General features: G+C 44.4%; 1 protein-coding gene across 1 annotated transcript in view; it reads right to left on the bottom strand.

Moving 5' to 3' along the window:
• Positions 1 to 1,662: 1,662 nt before the first annotated feature.
• The window catches only part of VPS50 (VPS50 subunit of EARP/GARPII complex), a 198,191-nt gene continuing 180,228 nt past the window's right edge, over positions 1,663 to 19,625 (bottom strand). The window contains exons 23-28 of the mRNA XM_083189450.1: positions 18,736 to 18,884; positions 14,970 to 15,066; positions 10,113 to 10,271; positions 8,393 to 8,514; positions 5,982 to 6,171; positions 1,663 to 4,120 (exon numbers count right to left, since the gene is read on the bottom strand). Of these exons, the coding sequence (XP_083045576.1) occupies positions 4,001 to 4,120; positions 5,982 to 6,171; positions 8,393 to 8,514; positions 10,113 to 10,271; positions 14,970 to 15,066; positions 18,736 to 18,884 (837 nt within the window). The 3' untranslated portion in view covers positions 1,663 to 4,000. The remainder of the gene's footprint in view (positions 4,121 to 5,981; positions 6,172 to 8,392; positions 8,515 to 10,112; positions 10,272 to 14,969; positions 15,067 to 18,735; positions 18,885 to 19,625) is intronic.

Below are 19,625 nucleotides of genomic sequence, written 5' to 3' on the forward strand. Positions count from 1 at the left end.
CTCTGTCTATCTCTTCACTGGCTCCCCAATTCTTTCCGAGTTCTCTTTCTCCTCACCACCACCTACAAGGCTCTCTCCTCCTCCACTGCTCCTTACCTCTCTTCACTGATCTCTATCCAGACTCCCTCCCGTCCTCTTCGCTCCGTCGCTGACCGCCGACTGACCTCTCACCTAATCACCTCCTCCCACTCCCGTGTCCAAGACTTCTCTCGCGCTGCCCCCCTGCACTGGAACATCCTGCCGCCACCCATCAGGCTTTCTGATTCCCTTACCTCCTTCAAGCGCTCCCTCAAAACCCACTTTTTTCGACTAGCCTATCCCTCCTCCTAACCTCTTTTGATCCTCCTATCCTGCCTCCGTTCCCCTCTGTTCCTACTTATCCTGTTGTTTTTCGTTCGTCCACCCACCTATTTTTAGTATGTTAACTCTTATGAGTAGGGTCCTCCTTCCTCACGTACTCACCCTACCTCTTTACCTCACCTGTCCTCCTGTCCTGTTCTTCCCTTCCTCTACTTCATCTTCAGTCTCCTCGACAATTTTGACACCTACTTCTGAACTGATGCTGATTTTAGTTCTACCAGCTATACCCCTATTTATACTGTATCTTTCAACACACCCTGTACGTTACCTTGTCATTTGTTTTTTTGTTTGCTATGTACTGCGCTGCGGACACTTTGTGGCGCCTTATAAATAAACGTACTACTACTACTACTACTACTACTACTACTAGAGTGTCATTGCTCTTGATGGTGGAATAGCTGCCGAAGTGATAGGTCGCGGTGTGGGCTATGGTAGGGACCACTGGAGCTTTCTTACGTGTTTGTACTATGCTGTAACCATTATTGCTGCACCGATTACCCGGTATGCTGTTCACCTGCTACAAAAAAAATAAAAACCAAGACTTTATCTGGTCCAGTGTATGTGTTTCCTCATCGCATTGGGTCCCAATGGTAAGGGCTACCCTATAACACAGAAGAGTATGTAGACTTAAAATCAACATTCATATGTCGGTATGATCTGAATGTTGACATAGATGTTATGTTGACAGATAAAATGTCGACACCATCATAATGTAAACAGGCACAATGTTGACAGACTATGCTGGTATGCAGTCATTACCTGTTGCCAGTTCTCCAAGGTCCAATTAGCAATGTTTTGAGCCTAGGTGAGGCCCTGTGTTCTATGCCGTGGTGTTAAATGGGGCACCCTGGTGTTCTTCGGCTCCCATATCCCATGGAAGCTAAGAAACACTGCACTGACCTGCTGGATATGCATCCGGTACCTCCTGCATTGCATGTGGATGTGATTTGAGCCAGTGTTGCTGGTCTGTTACAATTTTGGCGAGACGCCGCTGGTCATGATCATTAAGAACCGGTGGTTGGCCATTGGGTTGCATTACATTCCAGGAGGTATTTCTGGTACACGTGACACTGTACTGTAGATCAAGGAATATCTATGTAGTGCAGTTATGTCAGTGAAAGGAGGCATCTGATTGGTTCCTCTGATTTAGTATGGATTTGCCCACTTCAGGGGCTACATATATACCATTTAGGTGAATAGGCGTACTTGCCATAAATACTGCCCGGCAACCCCAGGAGCCATGATCACTGATGATCCCTACGGCCACCCGTCACTTCAGGATATTTATACACAGACTTTAGGTTCATCATTAGTGTTTTATTCCACAGTCTTGTTTTCAATTAACAGTTTCAATCAGATTTGACAGCTTGATTTAATTTGAAAGCGAAGCAACACAAAAGCAGCGATGCTACCATTCAGCAGCTCAGCGTGAGGTGATTAAGGGAAAAGAAAGAATCAACATCCAACAAAACAATGGCAAACAGTATAATATATTCCAAACTATGTAGTCTTCTGTATCGCTATGGAAGCCAGCCAGCCACCCACCCACAGAATACTCAACATGATATACAGATTACTGTATGCACACCGCGGTATACACTGATCATAGGGAGGCCATTATAAAGAACAATTCCAGGCCATAGTTACAGGCCATCATTTCTGTCAATTATATGGATATAAGAAGTCACCAAAGACTTCTGTGACTACATGAGAGCAAGAAACCTGTAATGTACAGTAGGGGGCGCATCGTTTACTGATAATATGCAAGTTTTGAACTGGACACTGCAGTGATTTCATCGGAACTCACTGATTATATGCGATGACATCAGAACTCACAGCAGATGTGATTTACAGAAGTTCATACATATGTCAACATTACTTGTGTACGGTGTCTACAATATGTAACAGTCTCGTGGTCGGAATCATTATAAGAACAATCCTATTGTGTGTCAACATTACAATTTATTCACCTTGGATTAATATTTGGTCATATGCTCCGGACATACTCATCCCTAAGAATCCTATATTGTTTGCATTCACTTTTGCCTTTTCCATTCGGCATTTACGAAACATGTTTAACACATCATGAAACTTCCAACCAGTTTCATGATGTGTTTCAGTTTCATTTTTCAAACGCAGCCTGTAACATGGTAGCAAAGAGCTGATTGGCTGGTATGTTATCTCTCTCTGAGCCTTAGTACTCTCCCACTGCACCAGCAGAACCGCCATTGACTCATGAATGTCACATGACCTTACCCTAAAAAAAAAACAAGGCCCGAGTTATCTAAATTGGCTTATTTATAACGGCTGATTTCAGGAATTTTCTCTATGGCCGGTTTTAATTTTTTTTTTTTTTTATTAAAAGGTAAAGACACCAAGGCCAAATGTAATAGGGTGTGAGAATCAGAAAGTGAGAGATTTTATGGGAAAACTCTCCCAAAATCTCTCGATTGGATTCTCATACCCTATTACATTTTACATTATTACATTGGAATACCGTTACTCAGATGTACGGCGTCTCTCCCGGCAGTAAGGCGTACTTTCTTAGGCTTTGCCGTGCCATTTAAAAGGGGACCTTTTTTGTAAAAGGCAAAAGTCACTTTGAAGCTGCAGACTGACGAATAACCCTCTATATGTTCCCTGGTGATGGATCCTAGATGTATTACATACTATATAGGCATCTACAGCACAGACTGTATCAGCACAGCGGCCAATCGGATGTGGCTAAACATGAGACAGGAACGGCAGAGGTCAGTGCAAGGTCATGACCCCAATAATCACATGCTTTGTACAACATACTATAAAATGACCCGTCACATCTTCAATATTTCTATTGATTCAAGTATCCATTTACAACGACATCTTTTTATTTGTTGAAACTACTAGATCAGGCGTGTCCAAACTGTGGCCCTCCAGCTGTTGTGAAACTACACATCCCAGCATGCCTTGCCATAGTTTTAGCATTCCCTAATATCAAAACTGTGGCAAGGCATGATGGGACTTGTAGTTTCACAACAGCTGAAGGTCTAGATGATAAACCTGGATCCTGATATTATATCACTGATCACAGTCTGTAACATATAGAGAAAATAGGGCCACATTTAGCCTCTAGGGCCACATTTAGCCACTCTCTCTCAACAGACTTATCTGGTTGTGGTATCTTGGAGTTTTAGAGAGTGATCCATCCATGGTATCAGGACAATGGCCCTTGAAAGACTGCATCATAGTGGACAGCCAATCAGGAGCCGCTTTTCAGAAAGCATGGTCTCAATACCCAGTTGGGTCAGACCACACGTATTTCAAGGGGTATTCGGCAAATCTGGATATTGAGCAAGGTGGGGTCCCCGGAAGTGGGAATGTACCAATTTGACAGTTGAACGGACGGTGACAAAAACATTTAACATTGCTTCCCAGCTTTACACATCTAAAACCAACACATCGAACAGTTTCCATATTGAAAACCGGAACCTAATGAGATAAAATACTATATAGATATTTATATTAACAATGAGTGCAAGCTCTTCGTCCAGACGTGAGGGAACATTTATTGAATGTTACCACTTATTTATTTAGATGTTCGATCAGTGCGCCAATGACTCCTGTAGATCAGGCCAGTGAAGATGTCAAGGTCCCGGGTGAATTATCTTTTGGTGCGGTCCAGGTCTTCAATAGCTGCCAGTAGCTTCTGCCTGGCCTTTTTATTTATGTGAGACCCCAGACAAACGTTCACCAGATTTGCTAGCTGCTTGGTTGAGTATTCCTAGGATAGAGGAGAACAAACATACAATAAGACCATAGGAAACTCTAAAAGGCCCTACACACAGAGAGATTTGTCCCAGAGATTCATAATGGGAGATTCAGCATGAGAGATTTCCCTTACACTGAATCTCTCAAACAATGAGCCCACACACAGAGAGATTTGTGCCAGAGATTCATAATGGGAGATTCAGCATGAGAGATTTCCCTTACACTGAATCTCTCAGACAATGGGGCAGATGTATTAAGCCTGGCGAAGAGATAAACTGGAGATAAAGTGGAAGGAGATAATGCACCAGCCAATCAGCAGTGTTTGAAATATGACAGTTGGAAGCTGATTGGCTGGTGCGTTATCTCCTTCCACTTTTTCTCCACTTTATCTCCAGTTTATCTCTTCGCCAGGCTTAATACATCTGCCCCAATGAGCCCACACACAGAGAGATCTGTGCCAGAGATTCATAATGGGAGATTCAGCATGAGATATTTCAAATCTCTCACAGAAAGGAGACTTTCTTGCTTTCTTGGACTGGTCCTGGTTCCCAAAATACGGGGGACAAAAGGAGTATGGGTCCCCCGTATTCTGGAAACCAGCATCAGGCTCAAACCACCATCAGGTTAATGCCACAGCCGGGGGGGCACTTATTATATAATGTCCTGCGGCCAAAGCATTACCTCTGTGGCTGGTCAGCCCTGGCCAGGTGCCTGGGGGAGTGGGGACCCCCCAATAAAGCCCCCCCCCCCTCCAGGGCTCCACTGGCCCAGGCTGAAGCCCGAGGCTGTCCCTGGCGGTGGGTGCCAAGCTGATGGTTAATATCAAAAACATTGGTGGCCAGTGTACCACCCCCCCCCCCCCCCCTCAAACACAAGTAAACGTTGGTGGCACAGTGGAAAAAAATACTTACCATTTCTTCAGTGGCGGCACGTCTTCACCCCTGCAGGCAGTGCAGAATGAAAACGGCGGGTGAGGCACGGCGGTTCCAGCGGCTCCAGGGCAAAGGACGACTTCTTCCAGCAGCTCCAGGGTGACAGACGGCTTCTACTGGCGGCTTCCTCCAGCGGCTTCGGTGGCTCCAGGGCGGGTGAGTATATGGCTTCCTCCAGCGGCTTCACTGATCGCTCAGAAGGCCACCGCACACGCAGAGATGTGCAGTGCCTTCTGAGTGATCGGTGTCTAATTGACAAGCGGAGCAGTTATTAATCGGGGACCTGCGCATTTATATCTCTGTGTGGGCTACACACTCAGCGATGTTTAACCATTTTCTGAGCGGTTTTGTAAAATGATGTAAAATCGCTCAGAAAGTGACTGAATATCGCTCCGTATGTGGGGCCCATAAGCTAGAGAAGTTGTAGAACAATGGTTTTATTACACTTGTTCAGCCGGAACCCAGCCCACTGCACATCTCACTGAGACATCTTCTGGCTTTCTTTGTTAATGTTCTTAAGATTATTCTGTTATTTGAGTACCTCAGATCAATTGATCGGCAGATATATCTCTGGGGGGATCGAGCAGCTTTTCTCCTCATACAGCGCCCGATACGTTGTGACTGGCGGCATTTACATGTATCCGCCCCGTTAAGCTGTCAATCACTGCTTGCTTTTGGTGCGGGTGTAGGGCGTTATCCACAGACATATCGCTGGCACACACCGGCTGATAGTCCATTGATGTACGGTATATTGGTTCGTTAAATCGAACGACCGGTATATCATCCAGTGTGTACCGAGCATTAGAAGAGAGATCATGGGATTGCTGCTTTGGTGGCCTCTGGCCATGATAGTTAGGTTGCCTAAATCAGTAAAATTAGAATGCCACTTCAAGGGTCCAAAACTATGGCTACAAACCCAACATACCACAGTGTAAGACTCACCCTGTGCTCCTTTATCCAACGCTCCATGTCATTCTCAGTCAGGTAGTAGGCCTTGATATAAGTCTCCACAAATTCCTTGTCAGGAATTGGCCGGATGTCCGTCAGCTTCTCCAGCTTCATCAGGAACTGCTGGAAGTCCAGCTGCATCAGCGCCCGGCCCTCATTGCTGCACTTCTTTACATTGGCGTAACTAAGCAACGGGAGAGAGGAATAATTTTCTGTAAAGGTCGGTTTCACCGTAATGAAACCAAACACAACCAAATGCAGGAAACAGACCGGATACATGGGCTGCGTCTGATATACGAGACCGCGCACAACATCTACAGTACAGCGCAGCATCTCCCTGTCTGTAAGTACTAATAAGAGGGATTGTACCACACTCAGGCAAGCCTGATGCTCTATGGAAGGCATGGACAACCTTTGGCTCTCCAGGTGTTTGGAAACTACACATCCCAGCATGCTTTGACACAGTTCTAGCATTCCATAATAGCAAAACAGTAGCAATGCATGCTGGGGCTTGTAGTTTCACAACAGCTGGACAGCCACAAGTTGGCGAGGCCTGCACTATGGCTTTCACACTTGTAGTCCCACAGCGTGAACATCTCACAACTACAATTGTTTTATAAAACAGGATACACACTGGACCTCCACACAGCCAAAATGTTAAATATTGCACCCAAAAAAGAAAACGGTCATTGTGAGTGACGCTGGCATTTTTCACAGACATTTTGAGTATCTTTCACAGCGACATCGGTGCTCAAAGGGTGAAGAGATTTTAAACATTTAAAATATTTTAAACGTTTAAAATGACAACAAATCCAGAGATCTGTATAAAAGAATAAGGGTGAGATGTACTAAGCCTTGAAAGTGATAGAATGGAGAGTGAAATTTTTCAAACACAGCCTGTGACATGGCAGTTAGGAGCGGATTGGCTGGCTGTTTATCACTCTCCATTTTATCACTTTTGAAGCTTAGTGCATCTGGCCCTAAATATCAGATGATACTGTTGGTAAACCATAGAATTATATAGGTGATGGAATATACTGGAGACTAGGGTGGATTTCAATTGAATCCATAGTGGAAAAACTTGTACAGGACATTTAAATATTGGGCCAATCAGCATCGATCACTAACCAGGGAACTCACAAATGGAGGTTACTGAAGTTCTGTGCGGGCACAACCTTTGCATCGCGCCCGCGCAGGATCAAATAGTGAGAAACAATCCGTACGCATAATGTTGCAGATTGGTAGGAAACCGACATTTCAGGCCGGAAACATGACGATTTCTGGGTGCGTTTGTTAAAATACAGGCGCGTCCAGGCGTTTTATGTGTGGGTCTCTGACGTCAGTGATGACCACTTCCAGCTTGTTGCTTTAGCAGATTAGTGGAAGCCTTATGGCAATCCGGGATTCCGACTGTCGGAACGTCCTGTCAGTCGGAATCCCGGGCTGTCTTCGCTCTGCCCGACAGATATTCGATAGGCATTATTCAATGTTCCGCCTGTCGAGTGTCAAACAGTGGTAGTGCCGGCAAAAACGTCCGCGGATTGTCGAAAAACAGCAGTGAATTCGACCATCTGCAGCTGTTTTCTGACAAAACAGACACGACTTGTTTTAAAAAACTATTTTGACGGAATCTGCCTTCGATGCTATCGGAAACGGCGGCAAGATTGAATACCCCTACTTAGACCAGTATAGAAGGAAGAAATATGTTCGATGTTTCAGTTTTTGCGAATAGATCTATGAATTTGGATGCATTTGCAGTTTTGCACAGAATGTCTTTTCTTTCTGTCTGGACGGAGGCTTTCTGCTGGCACTGTGAATTCTCGGATTATGGAACCATGCTGAATTATGCCCATTGTTCTGAGTGTCTGATGCCAGCACACAGTGGCGGAACTTGTGGGTGCTGAGCCCAGGTGCAAAAATATAATTTGGCCCCCTCCTCCACCCCAACCCAATTTCACAATATGCAACTCGGCAGTGGGTGACAGGGAGAGGTAGGGGGTAACAGGGAAAAACAAACAGTGGGTGACAGGGGAAGCAGTGGGCCCCTTAGTCCTCTGCCAGACAGTATGTTCATGTGGGGAAAAAAAGGGGCAAGTCTCCACCCCCTGCTTTATATTTCTATCTACTGGAGGGTGGCGCCTCTCTTTGGAGACCAGCAGCTGGCTGACGGGGATCCTCGACGGCCTCTCATGGCGAAGATATGGCCATTACATTGAATACGACGAGGGGGTATGACGGCGAGGAGGGCTTATTACCGGCGAGGAAATCCGTCCTCGCCGTACAAACCCCTTCGCTGGCGGCATTGAATACCGCTTCATAACTAAACATAACACATGCTGATAATTTGTTGCATTCTGTAAAAATCCTTTGACCTAATAAAATATTGTGCGAAAGAAGACGCCTACCCCTCCACAAGCGTCCTGTTGGCGAGTCGGATACAGTGCTCCCACAGTATGTTGGATACAGGCAGCGGAATACGGACATGCTTTGACAGATCAGATAACTTCTTATTAAACAGCTCAAATTCCTGTAACACAAAGTCATCGATATCTTATGAGCGGTACGACAAGCATAACAAAAATACTTCTATTCAGCCCTGATACAACCAGGTTAATGGTTTCGTTTTTAAAGTACGTAGAAACAACTAAAAGGGTTCTTGAAAAAAACAAACAAAAAAAACCCCTAGGTTACGTTACTTGGAAATCCCACCCTGGTAGATGCCAGGGTTGGACCCAAGTATCGATGCAATGTAAGCAGCTTGACCAAGTTTATTCTTAATAGCTGCTGATTGGCTGTGCTCGCAGAGGCCCGCCTCAAGAGAGCGTCTGTATATGACATGCAGCCCAGAACTGGGTTCAGTGGACTGTAAATAAGACTGAATAAGACAAAGTGCAGTGTAAACAGGGTCTTCCACGGGCTAGGGCCCTTATTCTAGTGGATTCGGACGGATGCGTATTTTGGACAGGAACTGAGTGTTCTTAGCCCCGCCTATCGTACGGATCGCTAACACCGTCCGAATGCAGTAAGACGCCGAGCATACGGACCGCGAGTGGATGTTTCATGTGAACACCTCCCCCATCTGTGGGAACCTCCCCCATGGCCGAACAACGAATGATGGACCACCGAGTGCTCCAAACCACTCGGACAGTTTTCCATATGAAAGCAGGGATATGGGCAGACATCCGGCTACGTCATATGTCGTTCCCCCCCCCCACACGTGCATCACGGCCGCATTACCACACGTACGCCCAGCGTTTTCATGGGAACGCCCATGAAACGCGGGGCGTATGCATATGGTAATGAGCCCAAACAGCCCTTCACGCCCCTCTCCACCCCCTGCTCGGTTGGTTCTGTACGATCGGTTTCTACATGGAACTCACGCCGTGTTCGAATGTGCGAGGCGTTCGCACATACCCCTCTGCACATGCGCAAACACCAAACATCGGACGTCCGACCACACACGGAGCTGTCTGACTCAATCAGAATAAGGGCCTACAACCGAAGTTGGACATAGAGTTTTTGGGGTGGAAAGTGGTATAAGTAAAATACTTATAACAAGTGCAAAATGATATTTATACTTTAGCTGAACCATCCATTTCTCCTAATAAATCATTACTCCTCCCACACAAGTCAGGTTAAGATAATTTGCTAAATGTGTATTTTCTGCTGTCTGGCTTTGTAATTAACACATATGCCAAGGCTGCCCGGCCTTACTTTATGTTCCGAAAAATGGAGGTAATTACTTTAGCCTTGTGTGCGTCAGAAAGTCAGCAAATATCTGAACACGCACAAACGTTGCATCTACTTTCCAAAAATCATTAACCCTTCAGGTTCCGCAAACAGCAGAGTGCTCCGGGCAGTAAAGCGCTCCCTCTATTTCCATGACTTGCATTGAAAATGGTCCGTAATTTTGACAAACATTTCTCGTTCCTGCTACAATAAACGAGATTATTATACTGTAGGGTTCCGCGTTTTCAGAAACGAGAAGTACAATCAGTGCTCAGAGGATGCGCCCATGCTTATGGTAGCAGGGATGTCTAATGTAATAAATAGTGTAGCACAAAAATAAGTAAAACACTTTCCTTCAATATAAAATGACCCTGTAAATAAAACAAACACAAATACCTTCAATAAAGCATCCACATAAACATTGTGTTGCGACATAATTTCTTTTACGTCCCACTTCACATTCGCCATAAGCAGCAACAGCTGTTCGTAATCAATGGCCTTTGCCGCCACAATCCAGTAAATTGGCTTGCGGAGTTCACTGGCTGTTGACACGGTCTATAAAATACATATAAACACATTAACGATGGTGTAACGGTGAAGTCTGTGATTTTGTTTTCTTTAGGTCACATAAGAGTGATACAAGAGGAAATGGTTCAGTATATGGCCATAGAAAACACTCATCGGTCCGTTGAAGATAGAGAGAGTGTGACGGGTTCAGACTGTGTTAATTAGAGTCGATGGTGGTGGGTGGTCAGAGGTCCTCCAGAGGTCATCACGCACCACCGGTTTATAGTGTAGCGATACCAACAAAAGAGCAATCACGTTACTCAACAGGAGAAGCGTACAGAAAATACTCCACAGTATTATACGTGGCTGGATTGAAAAGTAATGCCTCCATGGCTATAAGGTTTTAGTTTTGAACACATTTGAGCACTTTTTTTTACATGATAACTTAGTTTATCCTCTACGTAATTCACTATTCACTTTTTTCAATGTAGTCCCCAACCCTTTCCACGCATGTGCGCCAATGCTTAACGAGTCGGGCAAACCCATCGGAGAAGAAAGCTGGTGGTTATGGTTGACAACAGGACCGAACAGCAGCTTTTATCTCGTCGTCAGAGTTGAAGTGTTGACCCTTTAGGTGCTCTTTCGGAAGAGGTGAAAGTCGCAGGGCGCAAGGTTGGGGCTGTACGACGGGTGTGGCAGAACCTCCTTGAACTGCAGGCACTGCAACCCTCTTCCCAAAGATGAAAGCACCTTAAGGGTCAACACTTCAGCTCTGACGGCAAGGTAAAAGCTTCAGTTCGTTCCCGGTGTCGTCAATAACCACCAGCTTTCTTCTCCGACGTTTGCCCAACTCATCAATCGTTGGTGCATGCGTGGAAAGGGATGGGGACTACTGTACATTGAAAAGTGAATAGTGCATTACATAGAGGATAAACTGAGTTATCATGTACAAAAAAGTGTTCAAAAGGTGTTCAAAAATAAAAACGTATAGCCATGGAGGCATTACTTTTCAATCCAGCCTTGTATGTGCTAGTTATTAGAAGCCTAATATAAGTTGAGTATCCCTTAACCAAAATGCTCGGGACCAGAAGAATGTTGGCTAACTGGTTATTCCGTATTTTGGAATATTTTTATATTTGAATGAGGTATCTTGCATTTATGTTGTATAAACACATCAAACACATGAAATAATACACACAAATATATTTTATTTGTGCATGAAACAAGGTTTTCAAACATGAAACAAAGTTTGTGAACAATCTCAGATACCAAGCATTCATTGTCTTGCACATATTTAGTGCCAGTTCCATGTTATTTCCCTAGTCGTGCCAGTTACAGATGACCCCAATAGTATTTTAGCAAAAAATAAAAGTACATTTTGCAGACTATGGTTTTCGGAATAATTTGGATAACGGATATTTGGATTAAGGATACTCAAGCTGTATTATAACGGAAAATATTTTAGATTTACACTTAATGGAAGAGAATACTTTTAAAAGCTATGTAAATCTTATATAAGTAATTAAAACAATTTAAGTAATTTGTAATTAAGTAGATAGAATTGCTCTTACTGTCATGGAGGGATAAAACACTCCCTTTCGGCACTAGGTGATTGAACCTCCACAGTGATGTCACAAAAAGGGTGCCTGAGTGATGTCACTGCTTTCTATTGTATTCCTACCAGTACACAAAATCAAGGTGTGTACGTGGGTGTGTGTGGTGGGGCTCAGAGTGTGCGTGTGTGTGTGTGGTGGGGCAAACAGACGTTAAGCCTGTTTTATCGCCTGATTTCCTGAGATGACCCACACTACACAATGCCATGGCAGCGCCACCCAGTGTGGATGAAAGAGGAATATGGTTAATGAAGTGCTGCCTAAAATTATAATACAGGTCAATGGAGAATTTAATAATCATATAAAGGGATTGGCCACATCCCATTCCAAAGACTTCTATACATAGAAATATGGCTAATCAGAGCTGTAGGATACAAAGTGAATGACTGGCTGGTTCTAACTTGTAAATGGCAGAATGCTGGACTGCTGATGCCCACCGCTTCAGACAGTATGTCTCTCCGTACCCCTAGATGCACATGTACTTTGTGGAAGCATAGACCATGTGTACTTGTGAACCATGTAGGCAAATAGCTGCAATGTACATTGAATGAGATTCAAAGATCGCTTGCACTGAATAACAGAAATCGGACAGTGCTAATGGGTCAAAATATCAAATGCGCAGTGATTTAAGCTTCTGTGACATCACTGACCTCTCCCCATAATCCTATGAGCGCCAACATATCTGTGAGCGATGTGCAAAATATCTGCTAAAAATGCCAGTGTTGCTCACATTTGTTATATAAATTCAAAAAATATATATATTTCCTATATAAAAAGGTAAGCATTACAGGTCATTATTATGAATAAAAATGTTTATTTGGCAATTGTCACACCTATTTTGGAAAATTCACTTGGCACTCAAAGGGATAATATCAACCAATCAACATCTAAACAAAACAAGGCTATGAAGCAGTCAGTCACTCTGTGCCTGCTTTAGCACAGAAGCCTTCTGCAGAGGAAAGATCATTTAGCCTTGTGTAATCATGTATTATTCAGTTCCATAATATATATAGCATTTGATACATGCTTAGGTCACATAATGACGTGATTTTAACGGTGCTTTTCCCTGTAAGAAACCATTATCATACAGAGCACTGCCATCGGGGGGGGGGGGGGGTTACTTATATCAACAGTGGCTAAGTGTGTGAGTTTTTTCGGCGTGGTGCAAGATTGTTTGATTTGTGCGTCAGCTTGTACCTACACGCAGGGCTGGATAGAATCAGCAAAAGGATAAATACATTAATGTATTCACTGTAAATTGCCGACCGCTGAGCACTTCTAGCAGATTAGCGATCTCTTGCTGCAGGGACTGTACAAGCCGTGGTTACAGTAAGTCCTTCTGCACAAACTGTTCTAGAACTAGAGCGCACTGTTCTGTACTCTATACGGGATTATCAGAACACGAATCTGCCATGTGATTACGATGACGTCAGCAGTGACATACATTCGCCTAGACTCATTATTCCACGGTTAATGGCCGCAGAAATACCTTTTCACTCTTTGGGGGGTTTGGCACTCTTTGAGTGCCAAGGGAATTTGTCAAACTTGGTATGAAAATTAGCAAGCAAACATTTTTATTCATCCTAATGACCTGTAATGTTACCTTATATAGGATTTTTTTTTTAAACACGTTTTTTAATTGAATTTATATAACAAATGTGAGCGACGCTGGCATTTTTAATGGATATTTTGAGCATCAGAAATGTTGGCACTAAAAGGGTTAAAGCTAAATCATTTTAAGTGGTGTCTATTCTTCCTGGAGGGAAACAACACAGATTTTATATAGAGCGCATATTCCAATTAATATACAGTACTTTAATACAGCACAGTGGCGCAGTGACTCGTATTGGGGCATCGCAGCACTGGGGTCATCAGTTCAGTTGGTTAAGCTCCACCGGGGCAGGACTGATGCGAATGGCTAAATATTCGCTGTGTGCGCCATATAAAGAAACGCTAATAGATTTTAAAAGTTTGCTGCGTTTTTAAAACTCATCACATAGATAGTTATTCCGAATGGCATGACTGTGGGAGAAGTATAAAATCTCCGTATAACAGCACTAGCTTAATACTTGATGAGTTTTATGGAGATTGGGAACGTAGATATGTCACTGCACTTTAATGACTCATTAATAGAAGCTTCACATTGGTATGCTACAGAAATCCAGTCCGAATAATAGATTCAGCATTTTATTACAGCTGCAGTTATAACAGCAATTATTAAGGCATGCAGCTGTTCATTAATCACACGACTGCTCCGAAACCTCGCTGTGTAGGACGCCATAACAATCTGTGCAACACACACGTTATATGAATTGTGGCAGTGTCACCAAAGATGGCGCTGATGAGCAGGTGGCTTGAGAGACCCACCAACCCAATGAATACAAAGTGTGTTGCCCACTTGCTCCTGCCCTGGGGCTGGAGCAGTCAGATGGTCCAGGTGGGACTGTAATCTGAACTTTGCAAGGCTCCTGAGGGCCACAAGACCAGTCCAAACCTATATATGGAGGTGTGGACTACCAAGCTCTTACAGATGCCAAGTGATGCCAGGTCAGCAGGGATGAGTACAAGAGCCAATCCAGGCCAAAGACAGTGGTTTCCCTGCAAGGAGCAGGCAAGGCGCCGACTAGCTGCCCATATGGAAAGGGCAAGGAGGAAAATTGAGCCACAGACTGTTAATTTTCATTTACAGATGTGTCCACGTACAACAAGCCTCCTGTTGCGTTAAACAGCCCATCAAGTCGCTCAAAAGCCATGGTGTGACTTCGAAAAATCAGGCATTTTTTTTTTTGCTAAAGAAATAGTGGATAGTATGCAAAAACAGCTTCTGCTGATTAAAACAATGTGCAGCATGTGTATATCCCAGTGTGTGACTATATCTGCTATGTTATACTGCTCTGACGGGAGTGCATCCCCTAATCCAGGCATGTCCAAGCTGTGGCCCTCTAGCTGTAGTGAAACTACACATCCCAGCATGCCTTGCCATAGTTTTAGCAGTCCCTTATAGCAAAACTTTGGCAAGGCATGATGGGACTCGTAGTTTCACAACAGCTGGAGGCCACAGTTTGGACATGCCTGCAATCTATATGTAATTCTGAGAAACATGAGCACCTATATTATAATTAAGAACACTGACCTGGGAGTAGAACTGCTGCAGGAAAGGCTTTTTAGCTGCGGGCATCACAGAGTCCAGGTGAGTCTGGAGAAACTCAAACTGCTCTGCCAGAAACACCCTGAAAAAGAAGAACGCTCAGTATTAGTAGAGTCTTGCAGGAAGACGCAGCGCATAGAATGGATGGGATCTGGGGGTGAAGCTGCACCTCTCATTATAATCACAGGTTCCGACACTAACACAGCATAAATAACGCACACAGACAGCGGAGAGGCGACTCCATTAGTATATTCAGGAACAGCTGTGAGGGATGTGGTGACATCCCAGCGTCACTGCTGCTGTGAAATAGCCATTTCATACCAACAGATAAAGTAATAGAAACTTCTTATAAAGTACCTTACTGATACAAGTAAACAGGTGCTGCAAGTGCTGGAAGGTGTAGTGTGCGCAGTCTCCTTTGTGCTCCTTTAAGAAGCCATTAATCCTTTCCCAAGATGGCAGCACTTTGGTCCGCTTCTGTCCCCACTAGGGACAATGCAGGGTGGTGAGGATCGGTCATTGAAATGGCTGCCATTTTAGAACTAGACTCTGGTGGCTCTCCCTCTCTGTGCACTCAGCATACTAGAAGCAGCAACCATTTTAGAACAGGAAATGCATCAAACTCATTACAGGAGCTCTAAAATGGCTGCTGATAGATATCACAGCTGCTGCCAAAACAGAACCGTTAATCTAAGGTTTTTTTTCTTCCTCGGAGTACACCATGGCAGGATTTAGCTGTGTGGCTGTGGAAGCAGGGATTCTTAGCACAAATCTGAGGTTGGCGTTTCAGAAAATACGGGGTCTATTTACTAAGCTTTGGAGACAATATAGTTGGAGGTAAAGTACTGGCCCTTTAGCTCTTAACTGTCATGTTACAGGCTGTGCTTGAAAAATTACAGAGAGGAGCTGGCTGGTGGGTACTTTATCTCCGTCCACTTTATCTCCATACAAACCTTAGTAAATAGACCCCCCCAAGTCCTTTAGGCTGTTGGTTCTCAAACTATGAGTCCTGACCGCAAAGTGGGTCGCGACTTCTCTGGTCTCTCTGCCAACGATCCAAGAAGTCTTAAGGTGCCCATACACTAGTAAGATTTATCTTCAGATCTGGCTGGTTGGAACAAAAACATGGTTATGGATGAGTGACAGTTTGTCAGTTTTCCAGCAATTCCAAGCAAATGGTCAACTGTCATTTGCTCTCATCCATAACCATGTTTTTGTTCCAACCAGCCAGATCTGAAGATAAATACAGTATGCGTGTATGGCCAGCTTAAGAAATCAGTAGAACGGTCGGTTACTTCAAACTCCTTGGATCACTTCATCATTACTCAAGAATTATCACCTTCTGACTCTCGGCCATCACCCCTCTACCCCTCTGCATCACCATTCCAGCCACTGCCATAAACTCTCTCCCACTGCCATCCTATGTCTCTCCCTGCCACTCATTGCCATTCTCTGCCAGCTCAATCTCCAACTGTCTCCTCCTGCCATCTCTCTGCCCCCTCTTTCGTCATCCACTGCCTCCCTGCCATCCCAAAAGCCTTCCCAGAATTTCTAAGCTTCAACGTTCACATGAGTATATTAATAAACACACACACACACACACACACACACACACACACAGGGCAGGAACTCCGAAAGGAGCACTTCTCTGCAGTTGTGTAAGAATTTAAGTGACTGATTTAGCAGTGTCTTCACTTTCTATTTTGTGCCTACGCAATGCAGCCATGATTGTGTGGTCTGCCGATCACACGTGTGGCGGCCATTATGCAGTAACTTGCTGGGGGTCCTGTAATCATTTTTTATTTTCTGATGGGATCCCAGAACAATATGGTTCGAGAACCGGTGCTTTAGACTAAGTGTTGGAAGGAAAAAATAAACTGCTATGGTTGAATTAATATTCAATATAGATCAGGATGAATCATATGTACTGGAAACATGAATTTATGTAACCTGGAAACATGTGAATGGTGCGTAGGGTCAATCAATGGCAGCTGTCACTTTGCGCAATCACAAGAGTACATCCTGACACAACGTAAGGACTACACAATGCCAAAACCAGATCTATAAGACAGTAGAAGCACACTACGGTACAACCCAAAAAAAAAAATAAGAACTAGCTTGGAAAATTTTGAAAAGCTTTTAGCAAATCATCAAGGAACAGAAGATGCTTCTTAATGAAGCTACTATTCCGCACTCAATGCACGGGCTAAGAGTAAGTGATAAGAGGCAAATATATTAAAGTACTTTTCAGTTAATTATTTTAAGCCAAACAAGGTCGGGGCTGAAAAAAGGTATTTTCTAAAAAAAGATCCGGTACTTGTTTCCTATCTGGGCGCCCGCTACGTTAATTGCGCACCATGCTATTCTCCGTATAAAAATCGGATCGCATCGGATACCACAAATGCACATACACGATATTGAACGATGCGATGCGATCCGATTTCGGACCAAAAAAGTTGATTGCAATTTTTAGTGGACTGATAATGGCAATTTACCGCCCCATTACCAACGACACCACCACTATCCACGTGATCCCGAAGCGTGGCGAGCGCAGCGAGCCCCACGAGGGGCGGCGGTACGCGTCCTCCGACTTTTTCATACCCCCACTATCCACGTCGGCGTGGAGTTGAGAATAGAAAGTGTGGCGAGCGCAGCGAGCCACCGAGCCCGAAGCGTGGCGAGCGCAGCGTGCCCCGCGAGGGGACGCGGATACCTGTGAAGCCCGCGAGGGGACACGGATACCTGTGAAGGTATCCGTGTCCCCTCGCAGGCTTCACAGGTATCCGCGTTCCCTCGCTGCGCTCGCCACACTTTCTATTCTCAACTCCACGCCGACGTGGATAGTGGGGGTATGAAAAAGTCGGAGGACGCGTACCGCCGCCGCTCGCCACGCTTCGGGATAAAATTGTGAATTTTCCCTTGGGTACCAAAGTGTCTTCCCTTGATTCCCAAGTGCCACCCTTCCATCCACTCCGATCCGATACAAAATGTAGTCGGATCGGACGCCATCGTACAGCATTGTGCACCGCATGCGATGCGATCCGATTTAAAATGAAATCGGATCGGATAGCATCGTATGCCATCGTACATCATCGAGTACCGAATCCGATGCAATGCGATTTCATTACGGTGCCGTACGTAGAAAACCTGGGCGCCCAGATAGGAAACAAGTACCAAAGATCCTTGTACAAGTCACATAAATACTGTATATTCCAATAATTTGATACTTTCTATATTTCCTTTATAACCAAGTAGTGTTCATTCTAGCACCAGGCATCTTTCTAAACCCATGCATTCCCTCTACATTGCCCGGGGTGTTGCTGGCAAATATACAGAATGGACCTGAGAGATGCTATTTGGTCTTCAGCAGACTGACCATAGTTGGAACAACAACAGTGATGGTAATTATACACAGATGTACTTGGACACAAATGCTTACCAAAGAAATGGAGGTAAGGGATGAGCCCGCCAGTGTGTGAGATTTTAAAGTACATAACACAACCTAAGTACATCAGTGAGGGAAGTTTGCACAGGTTTGGTAGATACAGATGTAGGCTTGGATAATGAGTATTAATGAATCCATCACTTACAGTAAGGGCTAGATGTATCAAGCTTTATAAAGAGATAGTTGTGTAAAGCAACCAATCAGCATCCACCGGTCAGGTTCGGTGAACATTGGTTTCTTGGCACAACTATTCCACTTGATCTCTCTCCACCTAGACGGAAACAACATGCTCAGCAGGATACTTACAAAGACTCTGTGGCCACCACCCTCTCGGAGAGCCCGTACAATGTCCCACTCGCCGTCAGCACCACCAGGTGGCTGAGGTGTGGGCTTGGTACTTTCTCTTTTCTTTCTTCAGACGATGCCAGGGATCCCACATTTTCACTGGACACTTCCTACAAACAAACCATCGTAATGAGGAGTGAGAATAAACTCGGTAACCAACAACGATCGCATCAGCATTGCAATAAGGATAACCGATAAGTGCATTTGGTAAGTGCCAATGGCTTTTAGGAATAGTTTGGATCATTGTGCAGAACGTAGCACTACAGTATACAGAACATGGTCCCCATGTGATACTCATAAATGCTGCCTAAAAAAATCTGTGTCAACCTTTACACCGGTCTACCATCTCCATGTCGGTCTTAATGACCCCGTTGACCTTTTGATCTGGTAGAACGGAAGGTACTTGTGGAGTATTATGGCTCCCACGACCTGCATCGTATGCAGATCGTATGCTAAAAATCGCATCGCATCGCATGTGGCATACGATGGCATACGATGGCATACGATGTTTTACCGATTTTTGACTATTTTAGCTCAAAAATCGTATGCCATCGCATAACATCGTATGCCATATGTAGTGGCATACGATGTCATACGATGCGATACGATGTTTTACCGATTTTTGAGCAAAAATGGTCAAAAATCGGTAAAACATCGGATAACATCGTATGCCATATGTAGTGGCATACGATGTCATACGATGCGATTCGCCAGCAAGCATAAGGCCGGCGCCGTCTGTAGGGTTCTCTTATCCCTGTATGCTTCATCTTTTTTTTTAAATATAACAAAATTAAACTCTGAACACACACATTAATCTGAGAGAATCAGAAAAGACAAGATCTGATACATGA

Source organism: Crinia signifera, chromosome 5, assembly GCF_055691185.1.
Source record: "Crinia signifera chromosome 5, ASM5569118v1, whole genome shotgun sequence".
Lineage (NCBI taxonomy): Eukaryota > Metazoa > Chordata > Amphibia > Anura > Myobatrachidae > Crinia > Crinia signifera.